A 23,452-nucleotide genomic window follows, 5' to 3' on the forward strand; every position below is an offset into this window, starting at 1 on the left:
TCGAAAATTTTGAGCGTATCCAAATGTTGCGACATCCAAGGTTCGCATTTGATTAGCTATCTGTGAGTTTCTTTGATTACTGACCAATCAGAATGTCTAGTTTGTTACTTCTTTGCACTGAATTAAGCCTCTTCTGCATTGAATTACCTGAAAACTGCATTTATCTTAACCAATCAGAACAGAGTAATTTTTTTCTCGTATATTATTAGGACTATTTTATGATTATTATTACGGTCATAATTATGATCATTATTATTATGATTATTATTATCATTACTATTATCGTTATTATAATTACTATTGTTATTATTATTATTATTATTATTATTATTATTATTATTATCACTGTTATTATTATTGTTGTTATGTATAAGATATAGCCAGGGTGAGAAGCAAAGATTCACTGGTTTTAAGAATCTTAAGTTCCTCCGCGCGGAGTGATAAAGGTATGAAGTTAGTGACCAGGCGTGCAAAGTTTAAGTTAGATCAAGGGCAGGAAGCCGTTGAAAGGGAAGGGGTAAGAGATTGTTTCCCCTCCACCCTTTTCGTCTGCTCTGTTCTTTCCGAGATCAAACAAAACAATGCCTTTCGCAATCCAGACAAGAAATGTTCAAAAAAATTTTTCTTCAAAACAGATACTTCCCATGACCATAACATTCTTTGTAGATAAATTGCTACTTGTGGAAGAGTAACTTTTTTTTAGAAGACTCAAAGCACTCCTTGAGACTGAAACGTCATAAATTCAATGCGCAATGAGTGGGAAAGAGGTCTGACGGGGGTCTGGCACTGAAAATGGGCTAAACCTCCGGCAGACCCCTAGCCTGAAGAACTGGGTCGAAATAGGCAAAAATTGTCTCCGTCATTTTGAAACGAGTGACGTAATTAGTTCAGCGTATTTGTTTTATTGCAAAAATCTTTGAAAAGTAAATTGTTTTCCTTTTTAAAATTATACAACCATGTTTAAGAAAATATGTACAAAATTAACCACGGGTTACAGCTTTTCCGTCATCGGTTTCTGAATAATTGCCTTTTGTTTTCTTCACTACACTTCATCACCGTCCCCTTCCATAGCCGAGCGCCTGCTTCTTCTAGGGGGACTGCGCCTACTAGAACCAGGCTGCTCTCTTCTATTTCTTGTTGCTTCCTTTTCGTCCTCTTTAGAGAGGAAGTGATAAGGCTGATGATAATCAGAGAACAACATAGCCTTTTCTTTCATCAGAAGGTCATCATCAGCAATGTCATCACCGTCCTCTTGGGCACGCCGTGCTCTCTCCTGCAGAAAACAAAATGAAAATCAATGCGCACAGCTCATCTGTGGTCATTTCGCGATCTTCATTGCACGCAATTTTACGTCAGATTATCGCCACACCCTCACGAGTAGGGCAATACGGGTATGGTGACTAGTGGTTTATTTTATCCTTTCTAAGTTGAGGAATAAAATTTTTTACTGTAATTTGATGGAAATTAGTTCTAAGTAAGGAATGAGTGGTGATTGTCAAAAAATTGAAAAAGGGAGGTTATCGTAAAAAAGAATCAAAATGGTTTCATAAAAAAATGAAGGAAATATTAGCGAAAGGTCCAACTGACAAAGGAGCGACCTTACTTAGGAAGAACTACCACCCTTGAAATGATTGGACACGCAGACAGGTCGAAAAAAAAGTAAAGAAAAAAAAAAAAAAGAAAAAAGATTGGGGAGAGAAGACATAGACGAGAATATCTTCTTTTCATTTTCGTATAATTTCTCTGTGCACAATGATAGCTCGAAATCTCATTCAAAAGGCTGAGATGATACCTCTTTGTCTAAAGCCATCCGTCGTCTTCTTGCCGCGATCATTTCATCAAACTGACTCGAATGACTTGATGCTGGGCTGGCGGCCCCCTCACTCTGTAATTAATATCAAAACAATAACTTTTTAGGTCATGTTCTAGTCTCGTACACAGATCCTGCCGTGTAATTATAACTGAAATGTAGTCATCAAACTGACTCGAGTGACTTGATGCTGGACTGGCGGCCCCCTCACTCTGTAATTAATATCAAAACAATACCTTTGTACGTCATGTTCTAATCTCGTACACAGATCCTGCCGTGTAATTATAACTGAAATGTAACTGAAGGTGTGGGTACGAGACTAGTCATGTACAAGAACCAACCAAGGTGTTTCAAATACAATCTAAATTATCGTATAATTTAAACTCCAACCTTTGAGCTACTTGATCGAGATGGCTTGGCACTAGACCGTGAAAGAGATCGTGATCTCCTTAGTCCTGTTCAGTTGAAGAAAAAAGAGAATAACCATGACAGGTTTATATAGTTTATATGTGCATTTGCACTAGCTCATGGGCGAATTTGACTCCCCTGATATAGGGATGACATTAAATCTCTAAATCAAAACAATTAACAGCCCATCATAATATCAAATGCATGCTAATAGGAATCGAGTATAAGAACTTCAGTCTACTCTTAAAGTTTGCATACACTTCTAAACCACGGTTGTTGGGAAAGCTATTTTATCATATGCCTGGGCGGCCTGTGTGCACTTTGATTGAAAACCATTGCATGAAAGAAAAAAAAATGGATGAGGGCTGTCGCAATAACACAAGAACTTCCTCTCTGTTCCTGTGTACAGCCCCGTCAGATGCGAGCGGAAAGAGGAAAAGAGGAAAGGAATCGAAGAAGTGGAATGAGCAGCAGTCGTATGATAAAATGTGTTTTAATTACGAGAAGTACGAACGGACAGACGGACCTACGGACCCAGCCGTGCTCAGTGCGTGATCTCGGGCCAAATGGCACTTCTGGCCATTTCAAATTCAATAAGTACATCTTCCATTTGATGTAGGTTTATATTACATTTCAGGCCTCTTGTTAAAGATCAATATTTAACTTAAATTTTCTTAAAGATTCCTAGATATACCTCGAGGTCGTGGACGAGGTGTATCTCCCTGCTCTTGCTCTCTTCTTCTTTTCCTGAAACGAGAGATAAAGGTGACTTGAATAAGAAAGTGTGTGTCATAACAGGGAATGGTAGAGTATTACACCATGTGTATAAAGGAACATGGTATTGTCGAAGTTAATGACATGACATGACATGACATGAAGTGATATGTATGGTGTGACATGACTTGCCGGTGGTTAGAAAGGGTAGGCACACGGTTGTAGCTATGATGGTGTGACAAGACATTCTAAAACGACCTTACAAAACACGTAATGGTATAACAGGATGATGTGACTTTGTGTAACATTTCCACCAACACTTACCTCCAGTAGAAGAGTAACACAATCGCGATAATGATCAGAACTAACACGGCCAGAATACCCACGAGTATTCCAATCCAACTACGGTCGTGACCTCCCCCTGGTGATGGCACCGACGCCGAGGGGTGCGGAGTCCCAATACCCTGTAAAGGAGTAAAATATGCTGCAATAAGTCGTCTGTTTTATGGCATTACTTTTACAATTCAAGAATTCAGAGTGACTGAAGCTAAATCAATACTAGTTAGCTAAACTAATATTGTAGACTAAATCAACGTGGGGCACCCATAAACCATGAAATAACTCCAACGCATGACTTAAAAGATAACGTCTCTGTCAGTTCAGGTAATCTCCTAGTGCAGTTCTGGATTCGGTATCAAAAGAATCCTCCATTAGCTTATTATCTATTCATAGCACTCTGTGATTGGTTTAGATAACTCGTACCATCCTCTCATCCAAACCAGTTTTGCTTTGGTCACTTGCATTTTCTAGCACTCTTAGCGAGTTTGACTTCTTCACAACTTCGTATGATATTTCCCTTCTTTCTCTTTCGTCGTCGCGATTCCTTCGTTTTTTCGTCCTCCGAAACTCAATCGCAAAGAGCTTCAGTCCAACTTTATCTAATTCGCGATTTTCCTAGCAGTTGGAAAACCCTTACCTTGTCTTTCTTGGTGTTGGCCATGACAGCAAAATCTGTCATATGGTTACACTCGCATGTGGTGTGAGTCGCATTGGAGCCAGTTAATTTGCAGCCCTTTGGAGACCACTTTCCGCCTCCCTGACTAAAAATACCGTAAGTACAAAAAAAAAAAGGGAAATTAGTTTTTTTAAAGGCCAAAACACCATATGCTGATATTTATCTAAGAAATTGTCCTACTTATAACCGCGATATAACGTTTAATTCGTAACATTGCGACGCATTAACAACAAAATAAATAATATCACTTTGGTGCAGCCCTCAGCGGTTTGAATGGAACGTTGGATCAATTTTACTAACCCCTCTTTCGTTGTCCAGGCGACACACTCTTGGTGATAATTAATCAGACTGGCCTGAAAGAAAAACATAAATATTTCAACATCTTTCAAAACGTCTGTTCACGACAAAAATTATGGATTTTTCTGATGTATATTAAAGATGATTCCCTCATCTTTAAGATATGGGAACTTTCCCTAGAAAAATATCTAGGTGCGAGCAAAGTGAGACCTTTTTCTGCGGTTAATTAAAAAAAAACCTTTAATGTTCTGTTTACCGTTGATAATGATATAAGGATTTAAGTGAAAAGTTGAACACGTGTTCAATCGATACACGTGCTAGTAACGTGCTTGTGACGCTGTGAGTATGAATTAGGATAAACTTACGTTTAACACCGACAGGACAATCTTCACAGGGGGCACAATTTCATCCGTCACGACTGGTCTTACTGTGCTCGAGAAAACAGCACTGTTTAAAACCAGCCCACTAAGAGAAAGACAAAGCGTATGATTCTCAAAACTGCGAGAAAAACTTCAAAAAGAAAAAATGCTTGAACCTGACTTTTAGGCTTGTGTTATCACTACGGTCGTGATCGTTATTAAGTAAGCTTGTAGAACTGTTCAATTATTGGGAAATGATGTTTACTCGTCTTGTCACGAGTGTTGCGAGAAAGAAAAAAATTCTGAGTCCTCAGACCTTCAGATTCCGCGCTCCGATGCCTTACCACTGAGCCACAGAGTTATCTACGATGAGTGAGATCTATTACGAAGTTCATATGACATGCGTCCTGTATACTGCTAGGATCAGCAATGTCAAGAGCGTCGTGTTCGTAAATAGAATAAGAGAGATGGCAAAATTTATTATCCCTCTGATTTTATTCAATGATTTATTGGTTTCGTTCACCACCGTGCCCTAAAACCAACACCATAGATCACTAGCACCATACATCACCAGCTCCACACATCACCAGTACTATAGATCACCAGTGCCACAGATCACCAGCATCAGCACCGATCGGCTTGAGTTTTTTTTTTTTTTTTTTTTTTTACAACTATTCGCCGCCGATATTCGCCTCTAACGGCTTACCAACTGAACAAAAACTCCGTCATGGTAAGAGAACACGAGAGAAGTTTCAAACATTCTTCAAACACTGGTTATGTCTGTGACCAATCGTTTTAACAATGAAAATTTTTTTGACCAACCAGAGTGCCCTCAGTTCTTAGTAAGTGGAAAACTTAAGATAATAATAGTGATAATGGCATACCTCTCGCTTACTACCGGTAATAAAAGAGAAACTGTTTTGAAGCTAGAGGTCATGAGATGTACCTGCCAATTTATTCCTACAAAATCAAAAAAAGACAGCCCTTCAGTAGTTGGTTTGTCGTTTGCCTTTCATGAGTTAGTCACTGAAAATGTTCCCAATATCCAACAGAAGATGACTTTGTGATACAAAGACAATTTTTAATATGCCTCGTCCTGAAAACGAAACAAGGCAGAACCTCCCTGCAGATTACCTGTAGCTGCTGAATCAAATATCGTGGGTGCCATGGTTATAGAGTCGTGCCCAGTACTCCAGTTGGCCACCAAGGGGTCAGAATTGTTCGGGAAGGTCATTAGCTGAGAAGGGTCTGCGCTGTCCGAGTTAAAAGTGTGAACTCCAACAACTACGAGGAAAATGTCACCAAATGCTGATAAGAAACTTGATCAAGAGTAGAGGTTATTTTTTTGTTGAAGTCAGAGGAGAGAAATGAAAGACGGATGCAATAAACTTACGAATGTTTTTTGTTATAAGTGGCATAGAATTGAAGACATTATATGACGCATTCATAACGTGATCTTGAACTGTCTTTACAAGGTCCAGTATGACTGGTTGGATGTTGCCGTCCTTGTTCTAAACGAGGATGAATAGAATCGTTATTAGTAATTGATTTAAACAGACAGATTGCTATTACTGCTCTAAGAGTCATATTCCTGAATCGGCGAGAAAAAAAAAAAAAAAAAACGATGTTATTCTATATGCTGCATCCTGGTGTATTCTGATTGAGTAACTCAGAATCATTGCTAAAGTAATCTCACAGGACAAAAGAATAACAGCAAAATATCAAAGAGAGCCAATGATATCTCAAAGGAAATACAAATGCACAGCTTACCACTAGTGATCGAATCGTAAGTGGTTGAGAGGGGTTTGCAAGTGGTTTTTTTTTTCTTTTAAATTCCGATAGGGAGTGGAAAAGAACTACCGTAATAAATGGGTGTCTTTTTCTGACTTAAATCATTAAATCAATACCCGTAAAAAACTAAAACATGTATTTGACGAGGTGTAGTTTTGTTCTTCCACTTACTGTCACCTGTTGGGACTCGTCCCAGTCCCAATTGCTGCTATCTTCCAGGACATTAATACCTCTCTTGAAAAGGACCTCTGCATGCTGCAGAAGATAAAGAAAGGTCCATATTAATTTGTGTCTCAAATAAGATATTCGGAAAATTTGTTTAATTTGAATGCGATTGTTGCAAACCTTTTGCGCATTCTTCCACTCTTGCTTGTTCTTGAGATCCAGAATATGGCTGCTGGTATTCACGAACAACTTTCGTAGGAAAAAGAACGGCAGGGAAACAGTTAGAAGTTGGTGAAACGAACACTTCCTTTTAAAAAAGAATTACCGATTTTTATTACTGCTGATTGAAATTCATTTGGATCGTCCAAAGAAAGGTACTCTATTATTGACCATGAGCCACTGAGACTCTACGGTAAAGCTAGGCCATAACCAATGTTTCATTCACTGACATTTTCCTAAGGCTTAAAGAGGAGTTTCGACGCCAGAGTCAGTTTGGTCATTGTTAATTAAAGTTTATTGTTACCTTTAGATCTTTCTCAGTTATCCTCGCTTTACTCAAGCGCGTAAATTTTTGCAGCTGTTGAAGAATTCCAACAGACAACAAAATATCTCCACCAAACATCGGAACGACATGTTCTTCCTTTTTACCATTTTCAGGAGGAACCACTGCATCGTGTGCTTTGACATGAGAAGCAGGACCTGACATATCTTGAAGCTTGTGCGATAAATCGTTCTGAGGCCCAACTTTCTTTGACCCTGTGTGCACAGGGAGTTCCTTTAGCTTTTGAATTGGGTGAGTCTTCAGGGCTTTCACTGTAACTTTTCCAGTGGTCTTCAGAAGACCAACACGCGGCGTGGTTGGGATGATTTGGACATTTTTTGCGGGGATTTCGTTTGTTCCAGGCTTAATCCTCGATATTGAGGATGGTTTCATAGAATTGACTGATTTTTGTGAAGATTGTATCGCTGGGCTTTGAATTGGGTTTGCTAAGTTTGGCCAGCGTTCCACGGGTGCAGGTTGTCCACCAGCACCAATTCCGGGTTGTGTTCCGTATCCCGGACTATTTCTTACTTGACTTCTACTGTTGGGTGCAGCCTCGTTTACTGACTGTTGACCCGCGGGCGAACGACCCATCCCGAGGGATTGCCGGTATGCCGTCTGCCGCATGTAACCTCTTTGGTAAGGATTTGCAGCAACCTGGTTCAGTGGACTTTGATAAGAGTTTTGCTGACGTTGAAAGTAATTTCTTGCCTGTTGATAGCTGGTACTGGGAATACCTCTTTGATTTGTCAGGTAGTTTAGTTGCGAAGGATACTGATGCGATGTATACCATAAAGTATTTTGTCTTTTTGTTCGCTTGTCATTTCCATAAATGTCCCGTTTTCTTCTCCCAATGTCGAGTTGATCACTTGAATAGCTCGGAGGAGAGTAACCTCGTCCCCAGTTTCCTTGAACTCGGTTTCTCTGCCAGGCTTGGCCACCTGACCAGCGGTAGGGATTCGGTGCAGGAGCGTAACCAGGGGAAACTTGTGGATTCGAAGATTTGTAAAGTTGCGACCTTTGTAAAGTGCTTTGAAAAGGAGGTGGGTTGTTAGGCTGTAGTCTATTCAAACCAAAATTGTTTTGTCTCTGATTGGCCGAATACTGCACTTGAGATCTAGAAACAGCATTAGTTTGAACTCCAGGTGCACCAAAGACCCTCTGTTGTGGAACCACTGGGACACGAGTAGGTATTCTGTTAAATTGCACAGGAATACCAGCCTTGTTTCCGACAGAATGCGAGTTTACCACCGAGGTTGGTTGCAAATGAACATTAGCTGTTGGGAAATTTAAACTCTTTCCTTTCAAATTGGAATTTTGAGTAAGCTTTGTTTTCAAATCAGAAAACCACACAGCATTATCGTTTTTAGTCTTTTCCGTGGTGCCAATGGTTGGCAGAATTTCGGGTGTCCGTCTCGGAATCTCTGTCACTGGAACGTTTTTGGGAGCTTCCTTGTTAACCACATTCTTCGCGCGTGGTTTGACAAAAGTTGCCTTGGCGTGCACTTTAGAAGTTGACATTCCTTTGCCCTTCTTAGCAGCCTGAATATTCTTCCGTTGATCGGACAGAGGTTGGTTGTTAATCTCCTCTCGGTAGGTGTCTGTGAAGACCAGCTTCTCTAAACCGGCTATTACCTCACTTGCAGTGATTGGAGTAAAAGGTTTCTTATTTTCTGCTCTGGAGGCCAGATCTTTACTCTATCATGGAGAGAATTCGACGAAAGCTCAGCTTTCTTTATGTAATATCAGGGATACAGGAACTGATTATTAGTTATCGCCTTGGGGGGGGGGGGGAGGGGAAAGGTCAAATCATTTTGTTTGTGTCATAACAAAGCTACTTGATTTTCCCCTTTTCCCCCTCCATAGGCCCCGGAGTGTTCTAAGGATTTCCTCTCATTGAGACTCAACTCCCTATAGTCCCCCTCCCTTTAAACTCTGTTAGCAGCGAATAAGCCCCTCCCCTCACATCCCCCCTCTGCACCAGAGACCTTGAGTCAAATAATTGCAGAAATAGCCTTTAAATGATACTTACCTGTTTATGAAGATTTTTATATGCGGGGGTGACGCATTCGCTAAAGTTTGGTTCATGCCAAGTCGCGTTCGAGGTTTCGCTTCCAGCACAAAACCTTCTTGTTTGACCTGACAATGAATTAAAAGGGTAGGGATTTTAATCGATCTTTATTAATAAAAAACTGTATGGGAACAGAAATTGAGCTATGATGGTTATGATATCCTCATTCACAAACGACTATATAATTTACTGTTTAGCTAATTTATAAGAATATGCTTTATAAAAATCATTATTTTGCATGCAGGAGAGAGGTCTTCCAAAAGTGTTTTTACATTTAAAAGTATATCAGTTTGTTTCAGCATTATCAACTGAGTAGTTTAGGAAATGGTGTGAGCCCTGAGAAACTGTTTATGATACGCCAGGCCTTGGACTAACAGGATATTGAACAATTGAGGCATTGTAGAAATCGCCTAAACTTTGCATAAGAGCGCTTCTCGATTCAATGTCGTAAAACCAAGACCGATAATCACGACAGCCAATCAGACTAAAGCGCGGGAAATTACGGGTGACCAAGTCGTTATTGGTTTAAGTTTTGGATCTTATCGGTTGAGAAAGTGGCACAAGTACCCTGGACCAATCACAGAGCAAAGTAAAGCAAAAGCAATGCAATCTTGGACTACTCGATTAAAATTGCTCCAATAGAAATGAAGATGATGTCGTATGACGATAAAGAATCTTCGTATAATGAAGTCATTACCTTGTGCTTTTCGTGGACATGTCTGATTGTCTGTAGAATTGAACATCATCAGTTTCCAGTTAATGTCATAATCGTACACAGCACTGCATACCAAATTAGCTCCTGAGAAATAGAGAGAGAATGAGACAAAACGAGTAAGAAAACATAAAGAAAAGCCACTAGATGAGAAATAACCCAAATTTTACCTAAATTTCTCGAATTTACAGGGACCTTGCGTTAGGTTTGTTCAAGCTGTTGCATTTTCGAGATTTTTCGTTCAATTTTAAGTGAAGTACGAAATGAGGTCTAAGCCAATCGGAGAATAGTGCCAGTACCTCAAGTACATAGTAACGCGCACGTCATTGTGACGTCAGAGAGATTTATCGATTTGGGAAAAAGATTCCTTAGCCTTCAAATTCTGGAAAAGGGCTCATTTCACCATTTACCATTGGAGGTGATGAAGCGGAAACTTGTATCGCTGACTGAGAAGCTTATTGGTGTTCCGTCAATGGATGATTTCAGCTGACCAGATTTGACTGCCGTCAGTAAAGGAGTGAGTACCTCTGATGCTGTTGATTTTTCAGATGCTGTCAATTTAAGATTCGATTGTACTGGGTCAGACCTGTTAACAAATGAAAATGGTATTGTCAGCTTAGACGATTAGAACATTTCAAAAATTAAAAGAATGTGATTACTAATATGTTCGCAAATCATATTAATAATCTGTAACTCTTTAAATGAGTTTGCTAAGTGTATGAAAATTTGGGATTTTCCGAATAGTTCTGGGGCACTATAAAGCGGGTAAGTAGTCCTACAAAAATCCCCGACCTTTCATTATCTTATTTTTTGTAAAGGACAAAATCTAAAGAGTAGATTCACTCTCTAAGCATTATTGCGAGAACTATGTGACTTTATTTCCTAATATCAAAATTATTGATGAGATGAGTTATCACATTTTTGGCTTTTATTCATTTTTACTTTCTGTTTTCTTCTCCTACTAGAAAACCTGAATAATTAGAGAGGTTTTAACGGGAAAAAAAATGCTACCGTCTGCTTTCAGTTGTTTTTACTCTTAATTAAAGTGAAAGTATTTTTATCAGTTGCAAATGAAAATTGTTTCTGCTATCTCTCTTCGGAGTGTATTTCTGCTGTTGGCAGCAAACATCACACTAAGTCTCCCTAAAGTTATTGCGTCATGTTACGACGTAATCATAGACCAATCAGAATGCCACGCCTTTCTACAATCATATCATACCACTTACTTGAAAGAAATAACCTCAGCTGATTTGTATGATGGTACGTTGACAAAAACAGTAGAAACCTGTCGAATACCAACAGAACACCAAATTATCGCTTTCTTTATTTCATTTCTTTTTTAGGTTTGTTTTGTCGTTTTCTGCCCTTTTATTACTATATGTTTGTTTGTTTCTTTATTTTAACGTCGTGCAAAATAAAGCGGCCTGCAACATTTTGTAGTCTAAAACCTTAACGACTAACCCAATTAAGAATTATTTAAATAAAGCTTTTCTTAAATCTTACCGCAACTTGAAGCTTTTCTGCCAGATTAAGAAATTCAAGAGACTCTACATCTCTCAACCGATCCGAGAATACTTGATTTGTAAGTGTTAAAAAGACGTTGTACACTTTCTCTGTGAAGAACAAATGAAAGGCTTTTCAGAGTTTGTAACAAAGTAAATGATGATCAGTAACTTGATACGAAATACAATGATAGATAATTTATAAAATTTTAGGAAGATATTCTTGGTTACTTACATCTGGGAAAGAGAAGGTCAAAGATTTTTGTATCTAATTGAAGAGTTTTATATTAATTTTATTAACATACCTGTAGTTACTTTACTTCCTGGAATGCCTTGCCTTTCTGCAAGAACGATAAGATAAAGAGCTCAGTGAAGTAAAATAATACAACTACTTGACTTATTGAGAATTAAATCTTGTTCTGAAGTCCACCTCATCAATCATAAATCTTCCTCAATCTCTTAGTTAGCACGTGCGCCGTGATTGGTCAGCGGGCTTGATTCACTGCAATGGCGTTAAATTCAAAAGGGTTGTTTGACTTGAAAACGTCTCTCTCTATTTGAACCTAGAAATATTATAAATCTCATACTAACCTCGTTTTCTGGGTCCGTACTGTAAGTTATGGTAACTCTCTTTCTCCTCTTGGATTTATGACCCACAAACTTCGCGCCTGGGCCATAAGTCCAAGCGAAAAAAAACTCGGCCCGTAACTCACATAACAGACCACAAACCCAGTTAGTAAGAGGTATACCTGCGTGACACTATAAAAGTTAACTGCAGCACTAACGATAACAACAAAGGGAAAAACGCCCCGGAAGTACTTACTTTCGTTTCCAGGATGTTTAGATTTCCCTGTGAGGAGTGTAAGCTGGGACCGAATACCATCTGATGGCTTCCTAACTGTAATACACTTGTCATAACATGATACCGAATAACAGTGATCCCCTAGTAACCAGGCCACCTGACAACTTTGACTTGCGCAGCAATTTTGAATACAAGAGCGCATGTCTTTCGCTCCTGGGAGCAGTTCAAATTTTCCCGCCTTGTGTCCACCTTTCAAACTAACGCCGCTGAAAATGGCACCATGCAAGCATAAGCCTCCATTTGAAGACGAAGTTTTCTTTTTAGCTCTCTTATTCCTTTTTTCTTGGTCTACCTCGTTCGTTGAACGTGTTACGAACGCTAACTGTGGTTCCAATTTCGACTCGTGCGCAGGAACTATCTTACAAAGTTCAGGTTTATAGCAATGCAGCGTGTAACAATGATTATTCAACAATAACGAAACATCGCAAGTTTTCTGCCTGCAGCAATGTTTGACGCAAGTATTGATGTCAGGAACTTGTCCGTAATCTGAAAAATCTCCTGACTTAAGTCCTGAGCGAAGAGTAACTTTGCGAAGTATTCTCCTTGCTCGACAGCTGTTGGGGTTTGAGACATCAACGTTTTTATCCTTTATAAGATTTGATTCCAGTTGCACAACCGCTTTTGTTGGAAATGAATCTTGTAATTCGAACTCTGTTTCTTTCTCGTTGCTTTGGTATGATTTTATTGCATTATCCTGATATGTGTTTTTGATCTTCTTCGGTACTCTAAGTTTCTGAGAATTATCCTTTGTAGAACTGCTGTTAATTTTATCCTCCTTCTTTATATTTCTGTCCTTCTCGTGAAAAGTGTCCAACGAAGACCTTGTTACCAAAGTTACCGCAACTTTATGGTGGAAAAAAGTTTCATTTTTCAATCGGCACATTTTCTCACTTTGACACTCAACGTTGTAGCAAAAATCGTCCACAGAGAAGGCGAGGTCACAGTTCCTTCGCTGGCAACACAGCTGACCACAATGATTGACGTCCTTGACCCGACCCAGCTTCAAAAACACTCCAGAGGCGCTACCAGCACGCAATGTTACATTGAACTTTGGAGAGTTCGGCTGGCAGGTGAGCGCCTGCGTTGCACGAAAGGCGCTTCCTGTAAAGCAGAATGTAAAAAAAGGATGTGTTAAATCAGTAAAGGCCTGCGTGATTTTGATTTGTTTACATCAGGTGAGAGTTACACAGAGTGAGTGATTTACACGCGCGAGTGGCACATCTTTCCTGATAAACGCTTCTCGCGAGTGTCGATTATTTCTTGCGCGTGGTTTTGGTGTTTCTGCCGAGCACATGTTACTAAGGCTAATTTTGTGATAAAAGTCTTGATAACGGAATGCAAAGCACGCAGCAGCATTATTTCGGGAGACAGCTAATATCGCAACAAATTTAGAAACGAGTCGGCTGCCTTAACCTCAACACGCGAATGAACTTTATTTGGAGTCCACGGAGCGCTTAGACACGCGTGGAATCTCAAAGACTCGCGTGGATTTGTTTACACGTAAGTGGATGGCAGGTGAGCTGCACAACGTACAATGACAACTAAAGATTTGCTTTGTTTTGTCTTTTTTTTTTTTTTTTAATTTACAGCTTTTCTTAGGCAACCTGTAGGATTAAACAGCAAAATGGTGAAATACGTGTGTAAGTCTTTCCTCCAAATCTTTCAATTGTTTTACATAAAGAAACACTCTTTGTTTTCACTATAATCGTTATGTCATTGTGGTATTTTTGTAAAACTTGCAAAAAAAGTAAACACATTTCCATTGTTTTTTTTTCTTTAAAGCACTTTTATAATGAATAAAGGACTTCTTTTAGCTAGCCTTGGGTTACTACTTCAAACATCTATAAGGCACTTCGTAGTTTGAAAAGATTTAACTTGAAGCTACAGGTTTTTAAGACTGTGCTAAGTGATCCATTAAGAAAACTCCTAAATTTGACAGTTACGTCGTAGTAGATTTTACAAACACACAAAGTCACATACAGTCTTCCATAAAGGTGTTACACGTCCTTTGAGAAAGTTTTGCGCAAAAATTATCTAATCAAAGACCGAAATTTTGATCAAGGTTTTTGTTCGAGTTTCCATTCAAGTTACAGATTGCATAAACCATTTTAAAAGAGTGAAACTTGCAGTAGATATCATGATACGAAAAGTTTAATGTAGGGGCAATTATTACGAGACTGAAGACAGATACGCTATTTTTCCATTAAGAAAATGTTTCATCTTGAATATTTTTTGATTTACAACCATATAGTAAGTTTTGAAGCTCCTTTGTCATGTGCGCTCCCAAGTTAACTTTAGTTTTAACGTCATTGTTTACATTTTCAAGAGTCGTTGAATGTTTTTATTCAAACAGAGTCTCGTTTCGTTAAATCCACAAACGGTCATGAAATGTCACCATCGCTGTCAAAGTCCCTGTCTAATTTACTCCGCAAATTAATTCTTTCAAAATTAGTAAAACTGGTATCCGTATTCAACGGGTTTAATTTGTTTATGGTTCACTGATAAGTACCTGGTACCAGTTCTAAGATGTCAGAAAACACAAAAACGCCACTTCAAAGTCTTGTCGTATATGAGCTGAATCAAAAAGTTAAAGGTCACATCGGAGTTCAGCAGCCTGAGCAAACGTTATTCTCGGTAAAAGCAAAGGATAGCATTTTCTTTTTCGTTTCCAAGATCACATTTTGATCACTGATTCACCCCACGGTCAGGAACAATAATAACATCACCCTGCGAATTAGTGAGTGAATGCTGATGGTTGAGGACTGACAAGGCTACTTTCAAAGATGCAACTTCTATATTTCAAGACGTTTCGGATATGTGAAGATTCTCGTGGACCTAAAGTACTCAATTCAGGGGGATTGATGGTGGTGGAAATAGAATTGTGATTGTTTTCATTCCATGACAAGAATTTCAGCTGCGATTTTGTTTTTAGTTAAACTCAAAGCATAAACACGTGCAAAACCACTGGAGGATAGAAGGCTGATACATAAAAATAAATGTTTTGCTTCTAATATTTCGGGGAAAATCTTCAAATAAAGTAATACTGCTAGTAGTAATAAAGTAAATGTTTTCGAATTTCATAATCTTCGAGTCAAAACACGCCCACTCGGATACGGTTTTGACAACACGGAAGATAAAACTGTTTGTTTCATCAAAATTAGAAGGTTAACTCGATCGAAAAGCAATAAAGTTGAACAATTACCTGATAGAAAGCTTAGGAAACTTAGGAGGAAAAACAACCAGCCTGTTCTGCTGGGGTCACTGCGAACAACAAGGGTCGAAAGTGCTCTGCTAGCCCTCCTTCCAGGCATAGAGTAGAAACACGGGACCGAAATCACTGAGAATCATTCGTTTGATGTCCTACCGAAGGCCATCTGCAACGGCAGCTTCTTCACAAACTGAGCCAGCCATGAGGCAAAATTATGTTAGAAGTGCACCATTTTTCACGTAATTTCACGGCGCTCCTAAGATGGAAACCACTTCTACGCGAAGGATCATTAACCGACAAGCTCCATCGCGTTGCATTAAAATTTGATTGTATCCATTGAAGGAAAACGCTTATGATGTCATCCTCTAAACATGGTCATGAAAACGCGGGAAATCAACTCCTAACAATTTTTGTGGTGTAAAAACAAATCGAGTGCCTTCGTAAGATGTACTTCATTCGCGTCTCCGCCAAGTTTGACATTAAATAGTGAGGAACACCTGTCATTTCCATGTTAAATTGATCAAAGTGCTTTGGTCACGTAAAGGTGAACCATAACCTCACTGTGTGTATCTCTGGGTGACGTTCCTCCTAAAAGACATTGTAGTTGCCTACCCAGGCTCACTCGTGTCTGTTGGTTCGAGATGCTACCGAAAGAGATCTGGGCAAGACATATGCCACGAACCTCCTTAAAGAAAATTATCTTCCAGTGTTACTTCTAAGACCAAAACAATCAAGTGGTCTTATTCTTAGATAAAATAAGGTACCCTATGTAGGCGCACACCAAGTGAAATGTACCCTATTTACCCCGCGCGGGGGGTGGGGATTAATAAAAAATTTGGAAGGTTTGACGTCATAACTAAGATGATTAGCTATTCAAAATGGCGGTGCGCGTAAGGAATTTTGCAGTAGATTTTCATAGGGATCGCAGCAATTTTAGAAGCTGAAAAAATGATGTAGAACTCGGCCAAGTGTAAACTTTCTGTTGCTGGTTACAAAAATATGCGGTTTTTCGAGTGACTATGTCCTTTAAACAATTAAAAGTCGAGAAAATATAATGATATTTTATCAATACCATGGTAACTGCCCTTAAGCAGGATGAACCTAGAAGTGAGGGCGTTCCTCTGAAGGGTAAGAACGAAGAGAGGAAAAAGTGTTTTCTTTTAGTAAGAACTCAGAGAACACAGACAAATAAGAATTATTCAGGATAGAGAAATTTTGATAAAAGCCATTGAAAGAGTTTTGAAAAGTTCGACAAAATCTTTCAAATTTAATTATGTCTAATCGTATCCTGTTCGGTATTGAAAAAATAGTAATAATGGCAATAATAATAATGACAATAATAATAATAATAATTGAAGAACTAGGATAATCATGGCGGCCATAATATTCGTTATGAAATTACTGAGCACTCGCTCGCCAAAAATTACGCCTGCTCACGTTTATGAGGTAAACATGGCGATCGCTACCTAATCACCGTTCTTGTCGATTCGAAAAATCAAAATACCAGCGTGATATTGCCTCGAAGATGAAGCAGTTATGTGATTTGATTCGTACTTCACATTCGAGTCAAAGCTTGGGTGGCACAGGCTATTTCTTACGGTGGAATCGACGAGGGGAATTCGAACACTAGTAGTAGCGTTTGAATTGTTGGAAGAAATGGTCGCATGGGGATGTAGGAATGGTAAGTTTAACGAACCATTTCAAATTTTCCCGCTTGAATTGAAAATAAAGTTCATCTGAATTGCTTTCGTATGTATTTCTGACGGTTTTAGATCTACCTGCTTGATTTATATCTGCTGCGCTTCATGTTGACAAGTCCCTCAAAATAGCGGCCAAACTTGGAGATTGTCGAAAATTAGGTAAGTTCACTGAGTTATAAAGTTTTCGTAAAGGTCGGGCCGGAAATTTTTTTTCAGTAGTTATCTTTTCTATGGTACCTACTTCTTAGCTATGTTAGTTGGATCAGTTAAGAACGCCTCACTTTTTCAAAAATTTACCTTGAATTTGATCGGTTTTGGCGTGTGTGACTCAGGCGAACCGACAAGGTGTCATTCAAGTCTTCCTGTTTGCCTGATTGAAGCGTGATGTTCACGAAAGTCACCTCGATAGATAGATAGAGTTAATAGATATGGCTGTGGTATTTGGTTTTTGCTGAGTTCCGTAGTTTTTTGTAAATTGTCCTCCAAAGTTGTATGAAATTAAAGTCTTGAAAAGTGTCACGACAAGCCTTCGCTCGAGTGAAATTTAATTTCCGTAAAACTCTGAAAAATAAAGAGATCCGATCAAACGGATTGTGGTTTTAGTATAGGTACATGGATGTCTTAAAACACACAAGAAATGAGCGAAATCCGTGTCTCAAGCAAAATCGACCGGACCGCTCTTACAGAGACACTCTCTTAAACAGGAAAAACTATTACGGACGACAGATTAGTAAATAGACTTGGTTAGACGGTAAATTTTTTTGGTATTTTTTTTTCTTTTTCTTTTAATTTTCTTTGTAGGCGGGATAGAAGCAGGACTTGTCTTGTCTGCTGTCATTTCTCTTTTGATGTTGCTTCATTTCATGAAATGCCATCGGTGAGTTTCCATCCTAATTTGGAAACACTGAAGCTTCTCCTGAGTCAGTCATCGTGTTCTCAATTTTTTTTTTTTTTATTGAGGAAGGCTTTTCGCTTTTATGGCTTCCTCCACATGTAGGTCGTTACAAATTCGGTGTCAGGGGAAAGGTGATAGAATTATATCTAAATTTTTTTTCAATTTAATATCCTTGCACGCATTTCTGCTTGATGGTCCTTTTCATTTTTTCTTCGTTATTGTTGTTGTTGTATTTTTTTTATTTTTTGACTCTATTTTATACTGTTTCTTGAAATAAAGTATTCTGTGGCAATGATGCACCCTTGCAAAATGGAGTTTTTGTTGTTGTAAACGATTTCTGAACCAACGCGCTCACGTCCAATGCTTTAAACTTTATTTCAGAGAATACGTGCTTCATGATCAGTTGTATCAAGGGCAACCAACATTTTCAAAGGTCCTGCTCTTGACACCTACAGCTTCAGTGGTACGTACTGTGGTTAACTGACGAAGTTACGAAGTTTAAGAAACGACAACAGCGGTTGGTTAAAAAATGAACTTATATTTTACCTACGAATCTCGCGATACTCTTAAGTCATGTACTTTCTTTCTCGCTGTAAAAATATCTCGAAACTGAATATGGAACACAGCGTTAAATTAGAAATGGAAGTTTAAAAAAAATAGCCGTCGCCGTTCACGTTCTCCAGAGAACGCTAATTTGGGTAATTTCACGTTGTTGTTCTGCAGATTTACGCAAAGAAATTTACAAAGATTTTTCACCCACGTGCACAGCTTTTGTTCTGCTTATTAAACGTTTTGTTTGGTGTCGTTCCCGTTGTCGTCGCCGTGGTGGTTTTCTTAAACTCCTTATTCAAAAGTATGCTCTATGTTTCGTGTTATCAGTCGTTTTCAGGACCATTTGTACCCAGTCGGATGAGTTGTTTCGTACCCTAACTAAGAAAGTATGTTTTCCATGTTAAGTATGTTAAACATAAGGTCGGTTTGTTACGTTACATAGGAATAGCTAGGTAACTTTATTTGTACTGAAAACTGGTTCAGATTTTTAGGTTGAGAAGACGACTTTTCATTTCTATACAAATCCTTATATTTCGCCCACTGCACAAAGTAAACATGTTTGTATATTAATGGTGGCTGTTTGGAAACTTTAGCTGCCTTTGCCCAAACTGGGTACGAATTGTCCGAATTTACTTACGAAACGCCCGTTGGTATGAAAGGACTGGATGCCATATTTTGAATGAAATCATGATCATGGTAAAGAAAATAATAACGATGATGATAATGATGATAATAATAATTCACAATGATGATACTTCTAATAATATAAAGGATGATGAAGATACAGATAACCGTTATGATTCAATTTAGTGCCCTCATTCCATTAAGCTTCCCGTCCGGCTTTTGAGCGCCCCCTCGATTCTGTTTTTGTTAATAATCGCCAGCGCCCCTACTGAGTAAGCACCCTGATTACGACAAGCGCCCCTATACCGAAAACACACACTGTTAGAGTGTGCAGACATTGAGATCAACCGTAGTTCATCTTTCTTCAATTGTTCACTTAACCCTTTGACCCCTGAGAGTGACTAACATCTAATTTCTCCTCAGAATATCCTCCAGAATCAAACATTAAGGTTATGAGAATAAAGGAAATGATCACCAGATAAAGAAGCTCTTGATTTTTACATGATTTTTCGCTGTCAGCATCTTAGGAAATGTATAGAGAACAGTATAGCGAATATGCATTGTGATGCTAGGATGTAAGGGGTTGAAGCCTCTTCACAAAAACAGTGGTCTTTCTCTCAGTCTCTGAAAAATTATTTCCGCATGAGTACACAATTCCTTCAAACGAATGAAGTCGTCTATAAATTTTGCAATGATTGCTTGGCTAGTCGTTGTAGTCAGGATGGATCCTGGAACAACAAATCCATTTTCCGGTCTTCTTGATGCTTTTCAAATAAACATCAAAGCCCTGTTCCTTACATTTCGCTGTTTCTCAAAAACAGAAACAAAAACAAAAACAAAAAAATGAGCCTTGTCACTAACAAGCGCCCTGTTTCGAATAAGCGCCGTTTCTTGTAGTACCAAAAGTAAATAAGCGCCCGGGCGCTAAATCGAATCATTGCTGCATGACGATGATGACGATGATAGCACTAGTATTTAAGATGCTAATAATAATAATGATGATGACAATAGTAGTGATGGGGAAAATGATAACTATAAAGATGATAAGGATAACACAAGAAAACGACAGAAATGTAATGATGATGATAGAAAACGGAAGAGTTTCAAGAACTCTAGACCCGGAAAAATTGTGTGAGTTCTTGGTTGGACCTTAAGACTTCTTTTGACGGTTTAGTGCACAAATTTATTACGACAAGGAATTCGTTGACGAATCAAGCCATCTACAAAGCTTGTCATGTGACAAGCGTACAGTATGTTGCTACAATAATTATCTCCAATGTCTTGTGCATTAGTGTGTCATTAAGATTTTGTTGCTGCCTTTTTCTTTTTCTTTTTATCCTTGCTAGGGGAAGAGTCTCCAATGTTCTGGATATCAGATAGCGTGCACATTGATTGTGATATCACACAGTATCTTAAATGCAAATATTGTGTTTGTTCCTTTGTTCGTTTGAGTGATGGACATCAGTATCTGAGCAATTGCCACTTATCCCTCCCCTAACCCAAAAACAGTCAACTGATAACAAGTTCAGGTTAATGTTGGGTTAGGGGGAGGGGTGGGAGCGCAATTTCTTAGATACTGACATCTACCCTCTTTGAACATGATACAGATGTACTAAAGAAATACGCAATAGTAGGGATTTGAAATTCTGAGAGTAAAGTTTGCGTGGTCCTTCAAAAGGGCTATTTAACGTTTTTTTCCCCAGTGACTTTTATTCTCCTACAGAGTTGTCGCGTTTGAGTGAATGTTTACCGAAAATCCATGAAACGGCACCTTTATGTTGTTGCCAAAACTTGAATTTGAGGAGATTCAGATTGTTTATGATTTAACCATAGTTGAGAAGCAACGCTGTCGTTAAAGGGAAGTAATAGTATTTCATGAAGCTGCAAATTTTAAGTCATTGTTGATACTATCAGGTGTGCTCGTAATTTTGCAGTGCTCTTGGTACAAATGTGATCTCACCATGAAGCTCTTGGATGTTTTATCCTGGTTTCTTTTCTAGGTTTTGGTACTCTGACAATTTTTCTGTCAACTGTGGCTGCTGCTTTGGCAATCGTTTTCAAATCGAAAGAATTGCTTAACCCAGAATCGATGTATTTGTTGTATCGATTTGAATCTTAAGAATGAGAATCATCTGATTGCATCACATTGTTTTTCGTATGATTATTGTGATCGTTGTGGGCGTGCTGCGCAAAAGGCGGGAAAACGCGAATGATGAAATCACGATTCGTTCCAGTTTTGAATCTGATTGGCTGACAAGGTGGCTCGAGCTTTCTGGACCAATCACACGGCGAAGTTAAGCAAAATCACAGCAATCATCGACTACTTTAGACACTCAATTAAAAAATACTCTACTTCATGTAGAATGCAACTCTAAAGATTGTTTAAGCATCAAAACAAGATACAGTAACATTTTTGCAGGATCAGGATTTCGTGGCTAAACTGGTTTTATAGTTGTAATCAAAATTTCAAAATTATTGTGTGACTTGAAGGCTTTTCGAAAGACGCAATCTAGTACTCATGGAGTACTGTTTTTACAGACCCACTTTGGCCTTTGCTATTTTTTTTGATGTTGTTCCAGTTGTTTCTAACACATTTCGTCTTCCGTGACTCGACTTATCCAAACATCACTGTCACAATTGATGACAGGTATTTTTGTATATCAGTCTGGGCTGAATCTCTTGTTGATACGCACGCCCTGAACAACTGATCTACTCATGACAAACACGTGTAGACATTTATGACTAGTACTAGGCCTGACAGAGTGCTGTCCAATTCGGTCCGTAATTAATCAAATGATTGAAAAAATTATAACAGCACGCATATAACGCGTATAGTCACACGGGCATGTTGCGTTAAATGGCCAATTACAAGCATAACGTGAACTGTACACTGTCCCATTAGTGCACTGATCAAAACTATTGCGACATTCTCGGACGTGATTAGTTATCACCAGCCTGATTTGAGCACTAAGAGGAAAGTGTACGCGTCATGTTTGTAACTGGACAGTGTAATAGGACAGTTAAAGGGACAGTTAACACGTCATGCCTGGGTAAGTGGACAGAACGTGTCATGTACTGTTGTCTTGCATTTCGCTGAGTTAACTGTTGCTTTTTTTTTTCTTTTTCTCCTTTTAATGAAAACGTACAACCACAACCGATTTCTAGTTTCTTCCTCAAATTTTGTTACGACTACAGACCGAATTGGACTCCGCTCGGTCCTATTTGGCTGCTGATGACCAATGGCGTAGCAAATTTTGTTATTGTGTTAATTCTATTTGTCATATGCTATTGTGTGTTTAGTGGTCAACTCACGCCTCGCCGAGAAAACGTTCAATACAAAACTGCGGTAGATTAATTGAACGTAGACGCAAAAACTCATCGACAGGGACGTGTCTGATAAGAAGATTTTTGACCTATATCTACATTGTTATCGTTGTTTGGGTGTTTTGGTAATGGGTGTTGTTATTTTTGTTGCTGTGATGGTTGCTGTTGTTGTTACAGTAGTTGTGATTGTTGGTTTGTGTGTTGTTCTGGTTGCATCCAGGTCAATTAGTAATTTTCTTAGATTCGCATCTTGCTTATGAGTCACTTAGCTTAAAATATTCAGCCCGTATCGTGTACACCTTATTTTTTATCTCTTTCTCTCTCTTTCAGGCGGCTATTCTCCATCAAGTCGTACTTTTTCTTCTTCTACAATATAATTCTTAAATTTTTTTCTGGTTTTATGCGAATTCTAAAGGGCATGATTTTAGGAGTGCTTTTCATCTCACGTATCGATCGAACATCACTGATGTAGGGTTTCCAGGCTTGGGACAAAGGTACGTAGCACGCACTCAGTAAAAGTAATTTATAAGTGGCAGAGGCTATGTGAAGTGAGATATGTAACATACAGACCTATTATGCTGCCATGTTGTTCACTATTTCCTAAAACAGCTTTTAACCGATAAATTAATGTTTTGAAATGACATGAATGAAAGTGATCTTCGCAGTGATGTGCACTACTTAGGCAGTAGTGAAAATAAGGCCTGAAAAAAATTCAGGCCTGTACGGGATTTGAACCCATGACCTCTGCGTACCGGTGCAGATGCATATGCATATGACCTTCATATATTCTTAACCGTCAAATTAATGTTTGTAAGATTCAGCGACGAAAGGAAGGTCGAGCAGAAATTCTTCAGTGACAAGATCCAACAAATTGCCCAGAACGCAACAAACGGTAGTGGCTT

At 38.7% G+C, this 23,452-nt stretch overlaps 1 protein-coding gene across 1 annotated transcript; it reads right to left on the bottom strand.

The window, feature by feature from the left end:
* Positions 1 to 889: 889 nt before the first annotated feature.
* LOC113664455 (uncharacterized) lies at positions 890 to 15,765 on the bottom strand. Its single transcript, XM_089193550.1, has 22 exons — positions 15,450 to 15,765; positions 12,209 to 13,348; positions 11,691 to 11,726; positions 11,387 to 11,496; positions 11,110 to 11,168; positions 10,294 to 10,469; positions 9,869 to 9,970; positions 9,133 to 9,239; positions 7,083 to 8,798; positions 6,740 to 6,808; positions 6,566 to 6,649; positions 5,997 to 6,114; positions 5,738 to 5,887; positions 5,488 to 5,563; positions 4,610 to 4,709; positions 4,248 to 4,300; positions 3,909 to 4,032; positions 3,257 to 3,396; positions 2,913 to 2,965; positions 2,201 to 2,265; positions 1,793 to 1,885; positions 890 to 1,273 (listed from the first exon to the last, which is right to left on the bottom strand). The coding sequence occupies exons 1-22, from the start codon at positions 15,556 to 15,558 to the stop codon at positions 1,043 to 1,045; spliced, it is 4,911 nt and encodes a 1,636-aa protein (XP_089049676.1). The 5' UTR covers positions 15,559 to 15,765; the 3' UTR covers positions 890 to 1,042.
* Between the last annotated feature and the right edge of the window lie 7,687 nt (positions 15,766 to 23,452).

The sequence above is a fragment of the Pocillopora damicornis genome, chromosome 14, assembly GCF_964200805.1.
Source record: "Pocillopora damicornis chromosome 14, jaPocDami1.2, whole genome shotgun sequence".
Classification (NCBI taxonomy): Eukaryota; Metazoa; Cnidaria; class Anthozoa; order Scleractinia; family Pocilloporidae; genus Pocillopora; species Pocillopora damicornis.